Source organism: Scophthalmus maximus, chromosome 1, assembly GCF_022379125.1.
Source record: "Scophthalmus maximus strain ysfricsl-2021 chromosome 1, ASM2237912v1, whole genome shotgun sequence".
In the NCBI taxonomy this organism is placed as follows: domain Eukaryota; kingdom Metazoa; phylum Chordata; class Actinopteri; order Pleuronectiformes; family Scophthalmidae; genus Scophthalmus; species Scophthalmus maximus.
The window spans coordinates 9,596,884-9,613,862 of NC_061515.1; the positions used below are offsets into that span (position 1 = coordinate 9,596,884).

At 43.2% G+C, this 16,979-nt stretch overlaps 3 protein-coding genes across 4 annotated transcripts; 2 read left to right on the forward strand and 1 right to left on the reverse strand.

Annotated features, from left to right (window-relative positions):
* The first annotated feature begins 1,426 nt into the window (after window positions 1–1,426).
* Window positions 1,427–2,991, forward strand: LOC118300604 (trypsin-3). The gene is made up of 5 exons (XM_035625128.2): window positions 1,427–1,581; window positions 1,701–1,863; window positions 1,970–2,223; window positions 2,315–2,451; window positions 2,549–2,991. The coding sequence occupies exons 1-5, from the start codon at window positions 1,542–1,544 to the stop codon at window positions 2,696–2,698; spliced, it is 744 nt and encodes a 247-aa protein (XP_035481021.1). The 5' UTR covers window positions 1,427–1,541; the 3' UTR covers window positions 2,699–2,991.
* Window positions 2,992–4,426: 1,435 nt separating this feature from the next.
* On the forward strand, window positions 4,427–5,795 carry prss1 (serine protease 1). Its single transcript, XM_035625141.1, has 5 exons — window positions 4,427–4,585; window positions 4,730–4,892; window positions 4,999–5,252; window positions 5,344–5,480; window positions 5,578–5,795. The coding sequence occupies exons 1-5, from the start codon at window positions 4,546–4,548 to the stop codon at window positions 5,725–5,727; spliced, it is 744 nt and encodes a 247-aa protein (XP_035481034.1). The 5' UTR covers window positions 4,427–4,545; the 3' UTR covers window positions 5,728–5,795.
* A 229-nt stretch (window positions 5,796–6,024) lies between these two features.
* Window positions 6,025–16,346, reverse strand: si:dkeyp-84f3.9 (zinc finger protein 135). 2 transcript variants are annotated; one of them, XM_035624723.2, is made up of 4 exons: window positions 15,840–16,346; window positions 11,994–15,344; window positions 10,824–10,949; window positions 6,025–10,411 (listed from the first exon to the last, which is right to left on the reverse strand). In XM_035624723.2, the coding sequence occupies exons 3-4, from the start codon at window positions 10,938–10,940 to the stop codon at window positions 7,013–7,015; spliced, it is 3,516 nt and encodes a 1,171-aa protein (XP_035480616.2). In that variant the 5' UTR covers window positions 10,941–10,949; window positions 11,994–15,344; window positions 15,840–16,346; the 3' UTR covers window positions 6,025–7,012. The 2 variants fall into 2 exon arrangements, with proteins under 2 accessions (XP_035480616.2, XP_035480625.2); XM_035624732.2 differs by lacking the exon at window positions 10,824–10,949 and having other exon boundaries at window positions 15,840–16,345.
* Window positions 16,347–16,979: the final 633 nt, after the last annotated feature.

Consider the following 16,979-nt stretch of genomic DNA (forward strand, 5'->3'; position numbering starts at 1 on the left):
AAGCATGACAATTTTTGTGAATATGCAATTGAAAAAAAAATATTATTATACACGTTTACATCAATCCATTTCACACACTGACACACTCAATCAACAACTAAAAAAAGTAAATAGGCTGAAGCCAAGGTTTATTTTTGCCTATCCTATCCAATCAATAACCCAGAATATTACCAATACGAAATTTAAAAAAAAAAAAATTAAAGGTAGTAAATCATTTTGTTCTTTTTTCATGTTATGACTAGAGTAATTACTGACATTTTAAAAGCAAAAGGTTAAAGGCTAAATTGTATGTCACTGCAAACATCTCTTCTCTCCGGCCATGCTGCTGTTTCCCAGGAGGGATAATGTTTTATCAAAACGCACAGTGAAAGGGAAAATCCTTGAGGGATAGAGTTAGATAAAGAGCAGTCAAATACTGTGTACGTTATGTACACAGACTCCTGTTATTTGTGTAAACTCAGTAGGTCCAGAACACAATTATGAAGTTTCATACTCTTGGCTATGTTTGCTGCAGCTTGAACGTTCTTGTATATTTTGTTTGTGGTTATCTTATAATCAAGGGTAAGTCTGAGTTCTTAAAATTGTTATAACTTTTTTTATATAGATATACTAATCAAAAACTTTTAATAGTGCCGCAAAAGTAAATACTTTTCACCAATATTTGAGATTAAAAAAAACTTAATGAAATAAAAATGAAAATTATGTAAATGCTTCTGCACTTCAACAACTAAAATGTTGAAAAGGCAGAGTTCACTATTTTCCAAATAAACCTTCAGGGATTGTACAAAAAAAAGTTTGGCGTTAAAGGGATTTTGAAACAATGAATATTGAAATATTGAAACTATTCAATTCACTTTGAGATTCATCCATCGTGGCATCTACAACTAATAAAAACTCAAAACATTACAAACAACCCCTGAGACATATCCATGGACAAGTATTGCCCCAATTAAAAGTAAAGAACTTAACTAATCATGAATACAGTATTGACATATACAGTATGGACGTATGACACCAATTGCATTGAAGGCATTTAAATAAACACTTTGAACATACCTTGTATTTTAATCAGCCATTTTGAGTTTTCAGAGAGAGGCCTTGAAATAAAAGACTTTTAATAGAAGTTTGGCTGGAAGCATGAGAAACACAGCCCACTAATAAATACTTTAAATCTGATAAATACCTTTGATTCTAGGTGAAAGTCTAGAGTTTTCCTCCACATCATGGAATCTCTTGCTCGTGTTTATGGGATAAACCAATGTAATTTAATACACTGCAAAATAAAAAAATTCTTACAATCATTTCAACAGAGCCATTAGTGAATTTTTTGATTTCCTATAAACCTGGTGGTGGGACTAAAGCACACACTGTCAATATGCTGGCGCTTGTCTTGCAGATGTGTTTTCTCACAGGTTTGCCAGTGAGAGGAAGGTGAAATGGAAATTCATGTCCTTGGCCAATCTGATATCAGAGCGACAGAGAGGGTTTAAAAGGGCCAGCAGTGGCGCTGAGCTGACATCGAGGCTCAGACAGAAACCACCATGAAGGCTTTCATTCTTCTGGCTCTGTTCGCAGTGGCATGTGAGTATGAAGAAGACTATGAACAAGTCTTACTTTTTAAAATGGTTTTGGCTGCTTTGTGACTGGGTGGACTGAAAATTGCTGACGTGCACAACATGAAATCTGGTGAATTCTATCAGATGCTGCTCCCATTGATGACGATGATGACAAGATTGTCGGAGGCTACGAGTGCAGAAAGAACTCTGCGCCCTACCAAGTCTCTCTGAACTCTGGCTACCACTTCTGTGGAGGCTCCCTGATCTCCAGCACCTGGGTGGTGTCTGCTGCTCACTGCTACAAGTCGTAAGTGTGGACAATGAGATTCAAAAACACTTTTTCAAATTCAAACTGGAACAATTGTTTCTTTGAACACACGACTCACGCTTCTACCCTCGTGCGTCTCCCTCAGCCGCGTCCAGCTGCGTCTTGGCGAGCACAACATTGCTGTCAACGAGGGCACCGAGCAGTTCATCAACTCTGCTGTGGTCATCCGTCACCCCAACTACAGCAGCCGCAACCTGGACAATGACATCATGCTGATCAAGCTGAGCAAGCCCGCCTCCCTAAACAACTACGTCCGCACCGTGTCCCTGCCCTCCAGCTGTGCCAGAGCTGGCACCCGCTGTCTGATCTCTGGATGGGGCAACACCAGCGGCACTGGAAGTCAGTGAAACACTGCAAACGCGCCTGAAAGATTTGTGGTACAACGTGATGGCATATGAATATTTACACCTACTGCTCTTTTCTTTTCTAGGCTACTACCCCGACCGCCTGATGTGCCTGGATGCCCCCATTCTGAGCGACAGCAGCTGCAGGAGCGCCTACCCCGGACAGATCACCTCCAACATGTTCTGTGCTGGATTCCTCGAGGGAGGCAAGGACTCCTGCCAGGTACCAGCTCAAGTGGTCTTCACTGTCTCTTCAGGTGGACACACTAAACCTGAGGACACCTCTGCTCACGTCTTGTTTTCTCTCTGTGTCTCATCAGGGTGACTCTGGTGGCCCCGTGGTGTGCAACGGCCAGCTGCAGGGTGTGGTGTCCTGGGGTTACGGCTGCGCCCAGAGGAACAAGCCTGGAGTCTACGCCAAGGTCTGCAACTACAACTCCTGGATTCGCAGCACCATGTCTTCCAACTAAACGGATGATTCTCAGAATGGGCCAAGAGTCCGGAATGTTACATGTGTCAAAACATATTTTAACATGTCTACAATAGTGCCAAAGTCACTGTGTCTACATTCTGAAGTAATGTGGAATAAAAAAAAATTTCCAAAAAATATTGGCTTGACTTTTCAACTGTTTTTCCATGATTACATGGTGTTGAGACCAAGAGCGTGTTCAGAAAGCTCATGATGCAGGTGACAAAGCTGAAGTCATTTTCTGGGATGTTATACAGTTACGTGTGAATAAAATAAGGTTTTGTTGTGGTTAAAGACCGTTTGTTGTGCAATTATTTCATCCAACACCCATGTGCAGCCCCAATAGCACAAGTGATGGCTGCATCACAGTCTACACGTTTATAATTTATGACTGTAGTTATGTTGCATTAGATTCACAACATATTCAATCATTTCGGTCACTAAAGAAATTTATATGTAGTGTCACACAAAAAGTTGAAATGACTGAACTTACAATGACATTTCTTAGTAGATGCCAGAGCATCAATGCATCCACGTCTAATGTGTTGGCAGCACAACAATCTATTATCGATCATTATTTTTCAATTATAGAATAATGTTGACATTATTTGACTCCAATATCAAATCCGAGAATATTATGTGCAAAATGACTGATTAGGATTCTATCAACGTAGCTCTCAGAGGAAACTGGTTTTCTACCGTGTAATAAATTTCACTGCTCTGCCATCAATTTTTATCTGATAAAAAAAATTACAGCACATGAAATAGTTAGTCAGCAAAACTGGACAGAACAGGTAACACTAGGCACTAGATCAGTGTCATCATTGCCATAGAGCCAATCAATATCAAATAATTGAAAATAATGTAATAATGTTATCTGTTGTTACATTTTTCATATTTCCTTTTTCTTCTGTAAATTTCCTTCTCTTTCAAAATAAGACCGACACATTCAATCTGAGAGCGTAAAACCTGAACATTTCCACATTGAAATTGAAATCACAATTTTGTTTCCGGACTAAAAAAACAACGATAAAATCTATTTTAGAATGCATTGAAAAATACATAACATCTGCGTTGGCATTTTGTCCGTATATTCATAGAACAAGAGGCGTCTATGGAGTTTGTTCTGGAGATAAATGAACATCACACTCTTTTTGTGTGGCTCAAATGCCACTGCAGCCGTCCCACTCAGTTTTAGTGTGAGGATCATTTGTCAAAAGAGGCCATTTGTAAATTCAACTTTTGGCTTCTAAATCACAGTAACTCTCCAAAATGTGTCTGCCACTGTAAAGCCACTTTCAGGACAGTGCTGACTGTGAACCGCAGCTTCTCGATGATTCTGCTTGTGGATAATAATCCGAGACCAGGAGTGACCCGAGTACATGGTATTTATCATTATACAACAGACGATTGATGTACTACATGGCTTTGGAAACTGTTGTTTCTCTATGCATAAGAGACATCGATTGCCCCTGATGTTGATTAATTATATCACTAAGACAGAAACAGATATTCAAAATGTAAAATACTTTGCTTCGAATCACAAAAAAAAAGAGAATCACACAATCAGAAGGTTTTTGTATAACTGAGGTGTATTTTTTTGATATGTAGAACAAATCAAACCTCCTGTGCTTGTGTCCTGGTGTATGTGGGACCAACGGACATATTATTAGGATAAAGGTTCACTCTGGTCTTCCAGGTGTGTTTTCACACAAGTTACTCAAGAAGATAAGAGTAAAAAAAAAAGAAACAGGTGTCTTTGGCCAATCTGATACCAGAGGGACTGAGAGGGTTTAAAAGGGCCAGCAGTGGCGCTGAGCTGACACCGAGGCTCAGACAGAAACCACCATGAAGGCTTTCATTCTTCTGGCTCTGTTCGCAGTGGCATGTGAGTAAAAGTCTTTCAATAATTCAAGTAATTTTGATCATTAGAAGACAGGGTGGGACTGACATACACAGTATTTTAATACTACTTAAGATTTCCTTGAAAATTGCTGACATGCACAACATGAAATCTGGTGAATTCTATCAGATGCTGCTCCCATTGATGACGATGATGACAAGATTGTCGGAGGCTACGAGTGCAGAAAGAACTCTGCGCCCTACCAAGTCTCTCTGAACTCTGGCTACCACTTCTGTGGAGGCTCCCTGATCTCCAGCACCTGGGTGGTGTCTGCTGCTCACTGCTACAAGTCGTAAGTGTGGACAATGAGATTCAAAAACACTTTTTCAAATTCAAACTGGAACAATTGTTTCTTTGAACACACGACTCACGCTTCTACCCTCGTGCGTCTCCCTCAGCCGCGTCCAGCTGCGTCTTGGCGAGCACAACATTGCTGTCAACGAGGGCACCGAGCAGTTCATCAACTCTGCAGTGGTCATCCGTCACCCCAACTACAGCAGCCGCAACCTGGACAATGACATCATGCTGATCAAGCTGAGCAAGCCCGCCTCCCTGAACAACTACGTCCGCACCGTGTCCCTGCCCTCCAGCTGTGCCAGAGCTGGCACCCGCTGTCTGATCTCTGGATGGGGCAACACCAGCGGCACTGGAAGTCAGTGAAACACTGCAAACGCGCCTGAAAGATTTGTGGTACAACGTGATGGCATATGAATATTTACACCTACTGCTCTTTTCTTTTCTAGGCTACTACCCCGACCGCCTGATGTGCCTGGATGCCCCCATCCTGAGCGACAGCAGCTGCAGGAGCGCCTACCCCGGACAGATCACCTCCAACATGTTCTGTGCTGGATTCCTCGAGGGAGGCAAGGACTCCTGCCAGGTACCAGCTCAAGTGGTCTTCACTGTCTCTTCAGGTGGACACACTAAACCTGAGGACACCTCTGCTCACGTCTTGTTTTCTCTCTGTGTCTCATCAGGGTGACTCTGGTGGCCCCGTGGTGTGCAACGGCCAGCTGCAGGGTGTGGTGTCCTGGGGTTACGGCTGCGCCCAGAGGAACAAGCCTGGAGTCTACGCCAAGGTCTGCAACTACAACTCCTGGATTCGCAGCACCATGTCTTCCAACTAAAGTCACTTCACCGTAATCTGTTGTGAGACAGGAAAATGCTAATCCATTTAATAAAAAACTCAAACTCATCAGTTTGGATTTTTGACACACTCAAACCCACGGCTATGGACCATTTAAAACAAACCATAATGAGCCAACATTAAATGTGACACAGCACTTCAAATATACATTCACAAGTTAATTATCTCATGACTTACAATCATTAGCATAGCATTGCATCCGCATCTCAAGGCTTTCTTTAAATGCAGAGCAAATGTATTTAGGCACAAAATATCACCAAGAAATAACACAATCAAATATGAGTACAAAAGTGATTTTTTTATTTGTTGTTTTTTGAGACAAACTATAGCATAAATCTACATACAAGAGATCAGGGAAATCCTCATTTGTGATTTCCACACAATCAGGCCTCACTGAAGCATGAAAACATTCTTTTTCTCAGTGAACAATGATTCCAAACAGGTGTGGAATGTGTGTCTGTCTAGAAAACTCAGCATCACTTGGTTTCAGCCATCAGCAGCGAAAAAGTGTTTCACAATCATGTGCATGACACTGACATAAAACATGTAAAGACAAGGTGCAGACGCTTGGCCTTCCAGCGGAAACCAAATTAATGGAATAAGTACAAATCCTCTGAAACACTTTCAGTAACAGCTTCACTTTGTATAAGTTGAGTACAGAGCTGTATGATATTGATATTAAATTCATACAGTAAATGAACGCCTCATGATGAGTGTTTGAAATTACATGGACCATTCTATTTATCGGTCATAATATTAATGGAAAACACGATGAGAAGATTTATTTTGCTAGGTTCACCAAACTTTCAGAGAAACGAGGAGTTCATGAATAAATCTAAAATGTTTCAAAGGGGTTATTCCACATAAATATTTGCTTCAAAAACAAAGTGCAAGTTCTGTGTCCTAATGCATTGCTATGTAGCCAATTGCATGATTGCAGGGATGCTTTATACGTCCAATGGAGGTACAAAATATTCGGACATCTCCCTGATCTGGCTTATTGTCCCCTCTGTTACAATCTCTCTATTACAAATTGGACATGTTTTCTGTTTTATCTCTTCTGTGTTTTTCGATTGAAAGGAATAAAATTACATTCTGTCTGATGAAGCCAAATGAACTTCATGAAAACAAAAAGTCCTTTGTACGTTTAGTGTACATCTTCAGAATTGGAAACTGACACATGATTGCTGTAAAATCCTTTCCAGGTATGCATGTTTCTTGCATACCTTATGTGTTAAACAACAGCCATTACTGCATTCACATCATTACAGCTGGCCTCTAGCATGCTGCAGATAGTGTTGATAAAGGTCTGAAATGGCAGGATATGCATTACCACACACGGCACACTGAATGCCATCTGCAGAGTCATCATTTCTCGTGCTGGCATTTTGGGTCGCGCATCTTTTCACATTCCTCAAAGGTGCAATGGGTTGTCCAAGTGGGTTTCCAACGTGTGTGCTGCTGGGACGCGGGGAAGTTTGACCCGAGTCAAGATCCTGATTTTGGATGAATGAAATCACGGGCACAAGAGGCGACTCTTGAGGAACTGGGTCTGGATATTTCGATATGGTTCTTGACAGAGAATTACTTTCCTCAGACTCAGGACGTGTTGTTGTTGCTATATGGTTGTTTGTGTAGGTAAACCTACTCTTGTTTGCCTGTGTACTATAATCATCTATGGATAAATCGAAAGCAGAGTCTTTGTGTGTGTCTTGCGATGCTGAATGGCAGAGCTGGTGATTAAACAACAAGTCTAGAGTCTTGAAGCTGCATCTGCACCGGTCACATTGATAAGGCAGAAACACTTTCTTGGGCCTACCCTGGACCCACTCGACCTCTGGGTGCTCGCTCATGTGCTCTTTGTAAGGCTCTACGAACCGAAAACCTCGCCCGCACTGAGGACAAGTGAAGCGACCGCGTCTCTGCCGATGGATCCTCTGGTGGTGCCAAAGCTTTTTCCAGTTTTCTAGAGTCTTGCCGCAACAGGTACAAGTGTAACTTTGACCCGGGGGGTGCGTGAGCATGTGGGCCCGGAGTCTGCCCATGTGTCTGAACAGTCGCCCGCAGTTTGGACATAGATATTTCCTGGGGTCAGATCTGTTGTCTAGTTTGTTGAGCGTCGACACGACGTGCGAGAGATGGTGGGGCGCCGCCACTGTCGACTGGAACGGCTTCTTCCGTTTAGCGACGCGTCTCTTGCGGACAGTTTGAGATGGTTTCTTCTGTGTTTCACAGTTTGCAGCTGTGAGAGGAGAAGCTGAATTGTGTCCCGGTGAACAGCGTAGAGCAGGCACACTGTACTGTATCAACGACAGCCTCTCTTCCTCCTTTACCGCAGAGCTGGAAGCGTTTTTCTCTTTGCACTGATTGCGATGGATGTCAAACTCAGACATGACACCGAACAGCTTGTCACAATACAAGCAGCGGTAGAGCTTTGCACCGGTGTGGGCTTTCATGTGACTGTTGAACTCCTGCAAATGGTCAAAAACATTCTTGCAGATGTGGCACGTGTACGTTAGCGAAGGCCTCGCACTCCTGTTAGGTTGCGAGTCGTCCGTGCCCACAGTAGGTCTACATGTGTGATTTTTTGCATTGCTGTAGTGTGTGAAGGACTTTTCACAACGTGTGCAGTTGTAACGCTTCACAGACCAGTGCGTCAGCTCGTGGACACGGAGGAAATAGGCCTGACCAAAAGCTTTGCCACAAATGTCACATTTATAAGGCTTCTCCCCCGTGTGGACACGCACGTGTCGGATGAGGGCGGACTGAAACGGGAACAATTTACCACAGTACTGGCACACTTTTCTTTGTCTCTTCTCCGGCGTAACTGGCGTATGAAGTGCCTGACTGATCACAATGTCGCTCTCTCTGCTCCTTTTTTCAGATTTGCTTTTCACCGACTCATGGGCCAGCCAGTGTGCATGCAACTTCATGTGAGCTGTATACTCGGAACAAGAGAATTTGATCTTGCAAAACGGACACTTTTGATATATGTTGCTCTTTCTGTGTGTCCTGAGGTGAAGATTTAAATTTGAGTTTTTGCTGAAACCTTTTCCACATTCAGGACATTTGAACGGCCTCTCTCCTGTGTGAATCCGTTGGTGGATGACGAACTGAGACAGAAATTTAAATGTACGACTACAATAGCCACATTTCAACAGAGTTTTACCTCCTCTTTTTGTGTAGATGACATTTGCGTCTGCGTCTGCCTCCTTATCCTCGTCCCCACAGTCTGCTTTCTGTTGAGTGTCAGTGTTGCCGTCATGGCCTTCTACAAGTGTCTCTCTCTGAATCAACCTGTTGTTTATTCTCCTCCTCCTCTTGCCCCCTCTCTTGCGCCTGAACGTGTTTCGCTGACTGTTCGGCCCTTCAGATTTAACTGTGGTTTTGTGTTGTAAAGAATTAGGACTGTTGGACTCTGACACAGGATTTAAATGATCCAGCTCTACTTCTATATTCTCAGTTTTTACAGCAAGGGGCATCCCGGCAGGTTTAGGCGTTTCTTCAGAGGACGTTACAACATCAATACTAGGGGGCTGTGTGTTATTCAAGTCTGAGTTTTTTGGAGAGTCAGGACGGCTTTTTGATGACTTATCTGTGTCCACTGACTGTTTTATCTCAGTTTCATGACTTTGTGAGGAACTTGCAAAGTTCAAATCCTCTGAGGGAATAACTTCAGGCTCAGCTGCGGCGTGTGAACGCAGTTTCCTTTGTGGTAATGTGACTTCCTTTCGTTCTGTCTGTTGCTCTTTTCGTTTTCTTGACTGTGGGGAGACCTGACATTCCTTTCCGTCTGCATAAGCCTCTTCTTTTTCAGTTTTAAGTTCCACCTGCTTATCTCTCTCAGTTCTCACCCCACAGCTGTTGTCGTCGCTCAACACCGCCGAGGCTACCTGGGAAGTTTCCAGTCGAGACACCTTGGCTGGAACTTGCCGATCAGCCAGTTTAGACCTTCTTCTTTTAACACCAAGTAAATTGGATTCATTGCTACTTTCTGGAGGAGTCGGTTCAGGCTGTTTGGCGTCTACCTTGTTATCAGATTCAGTGTGTTCATCTTGTGTCCAAGGTCGCTGCTCTGCACTACTCCTCAGCCTCCGTGCAAGGCCGTTATTACTGACATGAGCAGAAGCAGCAGGGATTTCTGCTTTTCTTGTCCTTCTTCTTCTTTTTGGCAACAAAGGCACACCCTCTTCTGCTTTCATTTCAGAGACGGCATAAGAATTATTGATTGAAGGATTATGTACAGTGTTAGGCAAATCACCACTGTTGTGGTTTTCATAGCATGTGGACAAAGGTATTGTCGTGCTGATCTCCTTGTGCTGAACTGCACGAAGATCAGTGGTATCGGGATCGTTTTTGTCTTTTGTCAACCGCGATTTCCTTTTACGACGGCGCCCACGTGTCTTGTGGACCTCCATTAGCTGTTTGTGACTGTCTATTGTCGAGCTGCACACAATCGCAGGTGCCACTTGAGGCTTTTCTTCCATCCCTACCTGTGATGGTATGTTTATTTCGCCGCCCGTTTCCAGGTGAACATGGTCATCAGACTCCTGGTTCCATGATGAGTTGGACTCACGGGCCGTGTCACGCAGTTCTGTAGCCTTCATTTCCTCCCTGCAGCTGGAGTCCACGTCTTCCTCGGTGCATCTCTTGTCTTCAGATATCTGTGGAAGAAAACAAAAACCTATTAGTCACAAATACAGTAACGGTATTGTTGCATGTATCCTAAAACATATATAAATATAAAAACATGCACAAAGCAAATACATGCGTTTAAAAGGAGTAAATAATATACATTAAGATTGGCTCCTGGGTAGAATCCCATGTTTCAACAACCTTACACATGCCACAAAATAAAAAAAGATCATAACAAATAAATGTCTGTCAAAACAGTCAAAACTACATAAATAAATCTGCATTTAAAAGTATGTACAGCCTTCAAATGCCATGATAGGATCTGCATAAACATAACATTACAATAAGAAGTCATTCGCCTTTTAAATGCAGTAGATTCATACTTAAACAGAGAGCATAACTTTTGGGGTGATAAGTTAATTTCTCTTTCTCCCTAGCTACCTGCTTGCAGTCCGAAGAAGCGTGAATGGAATTGCAAGGACGAGGCGTCACCGAGGTTAAATCAGAGACTGTATTTTGGTCACTGCTTCCTCTGCTGAAGGACATTTTACTCCCCATGTCAAAAGTCTGTGGATTAAACAGCGACAAGGAGGCTGAAACTCATAAAAACAGCCAAAAATGCGATCACCTCACAATGATTTAAATATTTCCCGCCTGAAAGATCACAGTAGTGAATACACTGAATGCTATTGTCATTGATCACAATAACTGACAAGCTGCATTATGGTTGTTCGAAGGTAATAAAGCCGAGCAACTCTTTCTGACGAAATAACTTGGGTTAGGGTTAATGTTGGGATGGTTGATAGAAAATTTAAAGATTGATGGCCCAGTTTATAACTTGACTGTGCAGATTAATGCTTGTTTGTGTTTGCCAGACTTTAAAGACCCCCCTCCCAAAGAAAAAGGGAATATACAAAGACTTGTCCATCGTGAACTTAATTATTCACACAACATGTTTTTGCTTTTTCAGTTGATTTTACTCAAATGTATAGGGTCAAAATAGCCCAATTAATTCTAAGTTAATTGACAACACATACATGGTTCACTTTGGATCTATTTGAACAGCTTACTAAACCAAATGGTTGTAAAGTACATACTCAATGGTTTTCTGTGCATGTGACCGGAACACACTTTGTTTACCTCAATGACATGACACAACGAAATGTTTTGTGTGCGAGCTGTTTGCAATTAAATCACTTTCAGGTTGAGTGAGCGAGTTGGGATTTACAGTGCAGATGATGGCCATCGGTCGCTATCGTCACCTTTGTCTCTCATCTCTCCTGCAGCCGCATTCCATCTGACGCACACCCAGGAGCAAATAGGTTTAACCGGCTGTGGTTACAAATACTCGCAAGAAGACGCGCAATGATGAGTTTTTTTAAACAAATGCAAACCAACATGTAATTATCACAAATCCTCCGGGAGCAGTCGTAACGATGTAGCCTCGGTGTTTCGGTAGGCCAGGCTGCTCGCTCCGCTTCTTGCACATTGACAGGCCACGCGGATGCAAACTGCCCAACTACAATGTGTTTTTCTAAACAAGCTACTAAAACGCATTCGCGGGAATATTTCCTCGACACACATGCGAGGTAGTAAACACAAAGTGCTTGCCTGAGTGGGAGAGAGTCGAGGCTGGTCTCTGCGTAGCCATGCACTGACCGCTGCTCCACTGGCTAGCTACTACTGGGCTAGCTCAAAGCTAACAACATGCACTGTCGTTACGTGGCTGCTTGACACGTTGTTGTTTTGTTTTTTTACAGTCATGCATTGATCCATGGGGAGTTGTTACTGTGGACCGGCCTGTCTCTTCTCTTCAGGGCCACTCGACATCCACGTTCAGTATAAACCGAAGAGAGTCAATCACGGCGAGCGGGGCGCACAGTGTGCGTGTTCACGTGCTGTGGGAAATTTCGCCGTCACGCCTTATTTTGCAGGAATGGCTTTTAAAAAGTAGCAAAACATGTCACAGAAGAGAGTGATTCTTCTTAGCAGTGTGTGTTTTGGGTAAAAATGTGACGTTTACCTGACACTCCTCGCGGTTACAGATTTTTGTCGGTCATTGTGCAATCCACCTAAATTGCATTATACGTCGGTTTTCCCGATTCATGTTGGTGTCTTGATGCCCGCAAGAGGATTTTGAGATTACAAGCACACGTGAACGCCACATGCGTGAATTCGCCAATGGATGCCGAGGTGGGCGAGTACCGCTCACAGAGCGGCCTCTGATTGGCTGTCCTCATATTCTTACCTTACCCTGACCAATCACCATTCTCGTGTAACCTACACTACCAAACCCAACCTAGGAGAGCGTCGAACGCTGGTCAATCAGAGGCGGGTTAGGGGCAGATAGTCGCCCTCAGGTGGGGTGAATAAGACACCCTGCATGTTTACCTCATCATACAGCACCGTAGTTTTTGCTTGAAGATGCACCCCTCTGCTGGACGTACAGATAATAACACCTGTACACATCACTGAGGAAGAGTGTCTGTCATCATGACCATGATAAATGAGGCACTAAATTATAGGCGACAGAGAATTGATCCATAGTTTGTAGGAAAGTTCAAACAACAAATTTAGATTTTGCCACCAAATCAAAGACTCCTATATATATATAAATACGTCAGGGTTTTATATCATCAGTTTTCACAATGACAATCTTGTTGTGAATTTGCTGTACTCACCCAGCATCATAAACTGCAATTACCTGTTTAAATTTTACATACGCAATCTGTTTAGGTATGTGCGCGGTTCTCAGCTCTAAGGCACTTTACATTCAATCAGTTTATAGTTTGAATAAAATAACGCTGATGAAGAAAGCTATTTTTGATTTACCCCATGAATGCGTGCACACACAGTTTAAAAATACAGTTTAATACATCATATACTGTATTCTTGAAGTTGACCAAAACTGGCAAGAACACATCATGGTAAGTTCCCAGCCTCACAAAACAATTTCTGCTCATACAAAAACATAATTCATAAGCAAAACTTGAATGCAGTGCCTGGTTATCCCAAACACGGATAATCCATACACATATCTTACTGATGGACATTGTAGATTTACAGCTTCTATAACCATGGCAGGGGTACCAACTTTAGTCTCTATAGTCAATATGGGATTGTTGCTAAATGAAGATGCATTTTTTTGTCACTACACATCTTACACTCATTTCCCGTCATTTAAAGTAGTTTGGAGCATTGTGTTTCTATGTGATGAACACAAACCAGTGGATGCTGTTCAACATAAAGTCTGCAATCTTTCTGCACTTGGTCCATAGTCAACATGAAATGTTTACATGCAAACTGGGTAGTGGCTCTTGGTTTGTCAAGTTTTAATAGGAACAGATGAGGTTACTTGGTAAATCATCTCAGCAGGTTTGTCTGGTCCACTTTCAACAATATAACAATCATCATCGGAAACAACAGCATCTTGCCCTCTGTCCAGACCAACGGCCACCATTTGGTTAATCTTCATGTCACCATCCATCCGAACAGGAACTGAGCTCGCCACCGGCATCGTCCTCCTTACTTTGTACTGCTGTCTGCCACCTCGGGCATGCTGGGCCATAAACTCCCGTGCCCTGATGCACTTGTGCCTCTGAAGCAGCTGAGGAGTTTCAAAAGGAAGATGACAGACTCGACACATGAAAGGATGTGATGTAGGGGACATCTGCGTAGGCTTGCCTGCTGCAGAGTATGTGGACATCTTTGACTGCACGGAGGGATTGAGAGGAAGCCAACGACTGTAATTAGTGGATGTACTCAGATTTGGAACCCGCATCTTCGATGCAATGGAGACATAAGGCCTGGAAACATTGGGATTCCAAATCTTTGACTGCAGGGGTGGAGTGACACGACGCCCCCGATTACTTATATTGTATCCTCTGATGTTCTGTTTTTTTAACTGCAGGTTGGAAATGACACAAGGTGTTCGGATGCCTTTACCCTCTACAATGGGATTCTGCCTTTTCAGCTGTATAGAGGAAGTGACCTGAGGCACTTGAGCACTGTTGTTCGGACTCTCTGTACTGGCTTCATTTGGCCTCTTGAAACCCACCGGTCTCGCAGTTATAATTCTGAATTTCTTAGCAGTTTTGTTTGAGCTACAAACATGGAAACGAGGCACAACCTTCCTGCTGGACAGCAGCAGCCCACATCCTACACAGCCAGAAATCTTATCTGTGTGATGAGAGCTGTGGTGGGAGATTAGAGAAATCTTTGTCAAAAAACCCTGGTCACACTTACCACAACTGTATGGCCCGTTGTTGTTGTTCAACATGTGTAATGATTGCAACAACACAACTGGCTGGTAAAGTGTCCAAAGATCCACAGTTGGTGCACCTACACTTCCAAAAATATTTTGCATGTCCGCAGCAGAGGTGACAGGATTTTGGGGTGAAGACGACTTGGATGCAGAGGTGACAGAATTCTGAGAGAAAGATGTTTGTAGCACAGAGGGGTACGACACAGGCACTTCTGAAGTCTTTGCAGGCTGCATGGAAGCTGATGTCATGGACACTTGCAGCATAGGCTTCACTGGCAAACAATTTGATGGCACGTTGTTTGATTTAGGTGCCTTCCAGACAACCTCGCCGGTCTGCAATCTATTCAGCTGCTCCTCCTCCTCGATGCGCTTCTCAATCCTTCGCTTTCTTATGGTTTCATGGTCAAGCACTTGGTGCCCTGGTTCGTGTGTCGTGCTGTGCTCCAGCATGTCTTTGTACTGAGTAAACTCTGTTCCACAGGAGCAGATGTAACTTGTAGCAGCACACAGATGTTCCTCTCGGGATTTCCGGTCGGAAAATATCTGCTCACAGCTGAAGCAAAAGCGACCAGCAGCCATCAAATCTCTGCCCAATCCATCCTCCAGGACATTTTGCAGTTGTTGCCGACCACCCTCCATGATCAGGCTCGGCATGGATGTGTTCGCGGATGATGTGGGGCCCTCTAAAAGCGACTTTCCTGCCGAGACAAGTTTCCACGATTAGAACAATCATTAACAGAAATATTTAAACGAATTTGAAGTGAATATGCCAGACATTAAATTCAGATACACCCCATGTTGTAACAGTATAAGACATGCTATGGCTCTGAGGACCTTGATATGCCAACAGATCACATTCAGTAAACACACTACAAGCCGAGACTGTCATTAGTCCATCACTTATCGCCTCCTTTTCAAATTTAACATGATTCGGTCTTTATTGTCATTTGACTCTAGTCCAAACTTCTGAGCCGAGGCACATTTCTCACCCTACGCCCCATAGTTTGTTAAATACACACCGTTCTCACCAGACAGTGGTATGTTCATATAAATACACAACCAGCTATTTGCATTCACTTTAACAAGTCGTGTGTCACGATGTATGCCGCCCGCTCGCCTTGCTGTGCTATGCTACAAGCCTGCGGTGCTAACATTAGCCTCGGCTAGGTCAGAGACGATGAAGTCCTGCTTACGTTCACATGAATACCATCAAGTAGCGTCGTGTCAGTATTCCGGTACGTCCTCGCGAGAAACCGCGAACCGCTTGTCCATTGTCGTTTTGTGAGACACGTAGAATCGGGCCAACTTGCCGGCGGACTCAGTCAGTTAGCCCATTAGCCAAAGATAAATAAAAAAAACCAGGCCAAAATAACGAGAAGAAACCTCACTCTTCCTCTACGTATGGCGCGCTTCTAAGGCAAAAGGGTCCCGGGCTTGCTTCGTCATACTGACACCTAGCGGCTGGAGGTGCTACTTCACCCTTCGATGTTATTATTGCCGCTGCGGTTCCAGCGGGTGAAATTAGAGCATCGACGCAACGACGCCTGCATGACTCGGTCACTTCAGCCTGAAGGTTCACTTACTCGCGCTTGTTCAAGCTTTCGAAACTGTTCCCATCCGCAGATTCAGTTTCCTCTGGGTTGCCACGGAAACCTCCAGCACCACTCGTTCATTATGGAACCTGCCAGTTTATTCTTGTGCCTTGTAAATACTCTCTCCTCCATCCACCGATGAGAGCTGTGTGATAGTGTGAACTGTTTGATTATTTCATTTGTCAGTGTAAAGAAATCATTGTACATAAGGAGATTCAATAAACGTAAACAGGTGGTGTCATTTCAGTTAATTTAAAGGGACAAATGCAATTTGGTGAAAGTGCAAACTGGAGCCAACAACTCCAATCTTACTTAAAACCCACAACAACCTAAAGTGCAACAGTGCCAAACACACATAAACCCTTAAAATCTGACTTTAAAATAATATCTATTTTGGACATTTACTGTTAATTGGCATTAAACGTCATAATATTAACTTTATAAAGGCCATAGTTTGATTAACCTGCAAGAGGCTGCAATTAAATTTCAGTTTTCACGAGCTCTGTGCAATGTGCAGTTTCTGTTCTGCTGGAATATTTACTGACCCCAGACTTACTGTGTGGTAATTTTGGGCAAATGCACCATACAAGCACAAAAATTAGATAAAACTGGGTTTTGACACAGGGAACCCCTAAAGTCACAGTCACAAGTACAGATAACGAAACAGGAGCTATCGTATCACTCTTATCGAATAATTTGATTATTCCAAAATTTTCCTTAAAATGGCACCAATCAGTTGAG

What these genes read in the sequence shown, in the direction of transcription:
- prss1 (XM_035625141.1), top strand. Translation starts at nt 4,546, where the DNA reads ATGAAGGCTTTCATTCTTCTGGCTCTGTTCGCAGTGGCAT. An exon ending in GGCTCTGTTCGCAGTGGCAT is followed by an intron (nt 4,586 to 4,729) that starts GTGAGTAAAAGT and finishes GAATTCTATCAG; the next exon opens with ATGCTGCTCCCATTGATGAC. An exon ending in GCTGCTCACTGCTACAAGTC is followed by an intron (nt 4,893 to 4,998) that starts GTAAGTGTGGAC and finishes CGTCTCCCTCAG; the next exon opens with CCGCGTCCAGCTGCGTCTTG.
- si:dkeyp-84f3.9 (XM_035624723.2), bottom strand. Translation starts at nt 10,940, where the DNA reads ATGGGGAGTAAAATGTCCTTCAGCAGAGGAAGCAGTGACCAAAATACA. An exon ending in CTTCTTCGGACTGCAAGCAG is followed by an intron (nt 10,412 to 10,823) that starts GTAGCTAGGGAG and finishes TTTCTTCCACAG; the next exon opens with ATATCTGAAGACAAGAGATG.
- LOC118300604 (XM_035625128.2), top strand. Translation starts at nt 1,542, where the DNA reads ATGAAGGCTTTCATTCTTCTGGCTCTGTTCGCAGTGGCAT. An exon ending in GCTGCTCACTGCTACAAGTC is followed by an intron (nt 1,864 to 1,969) that starts GTAAGTGTGGAC and finishes CGTCTCCCTCAG; the next exon opens with CCGCGTCCAGCTGCGTCTTG. An exon ending in GAGGCAAGGACTCCTGCCAG is followed by an intron (nt 2,452 to 2,548) that starts GTACCAGCTCAA and finishes GTGTCTCATCAG; the next exon opens with GGTGACTCTGGTGGCCCCGT.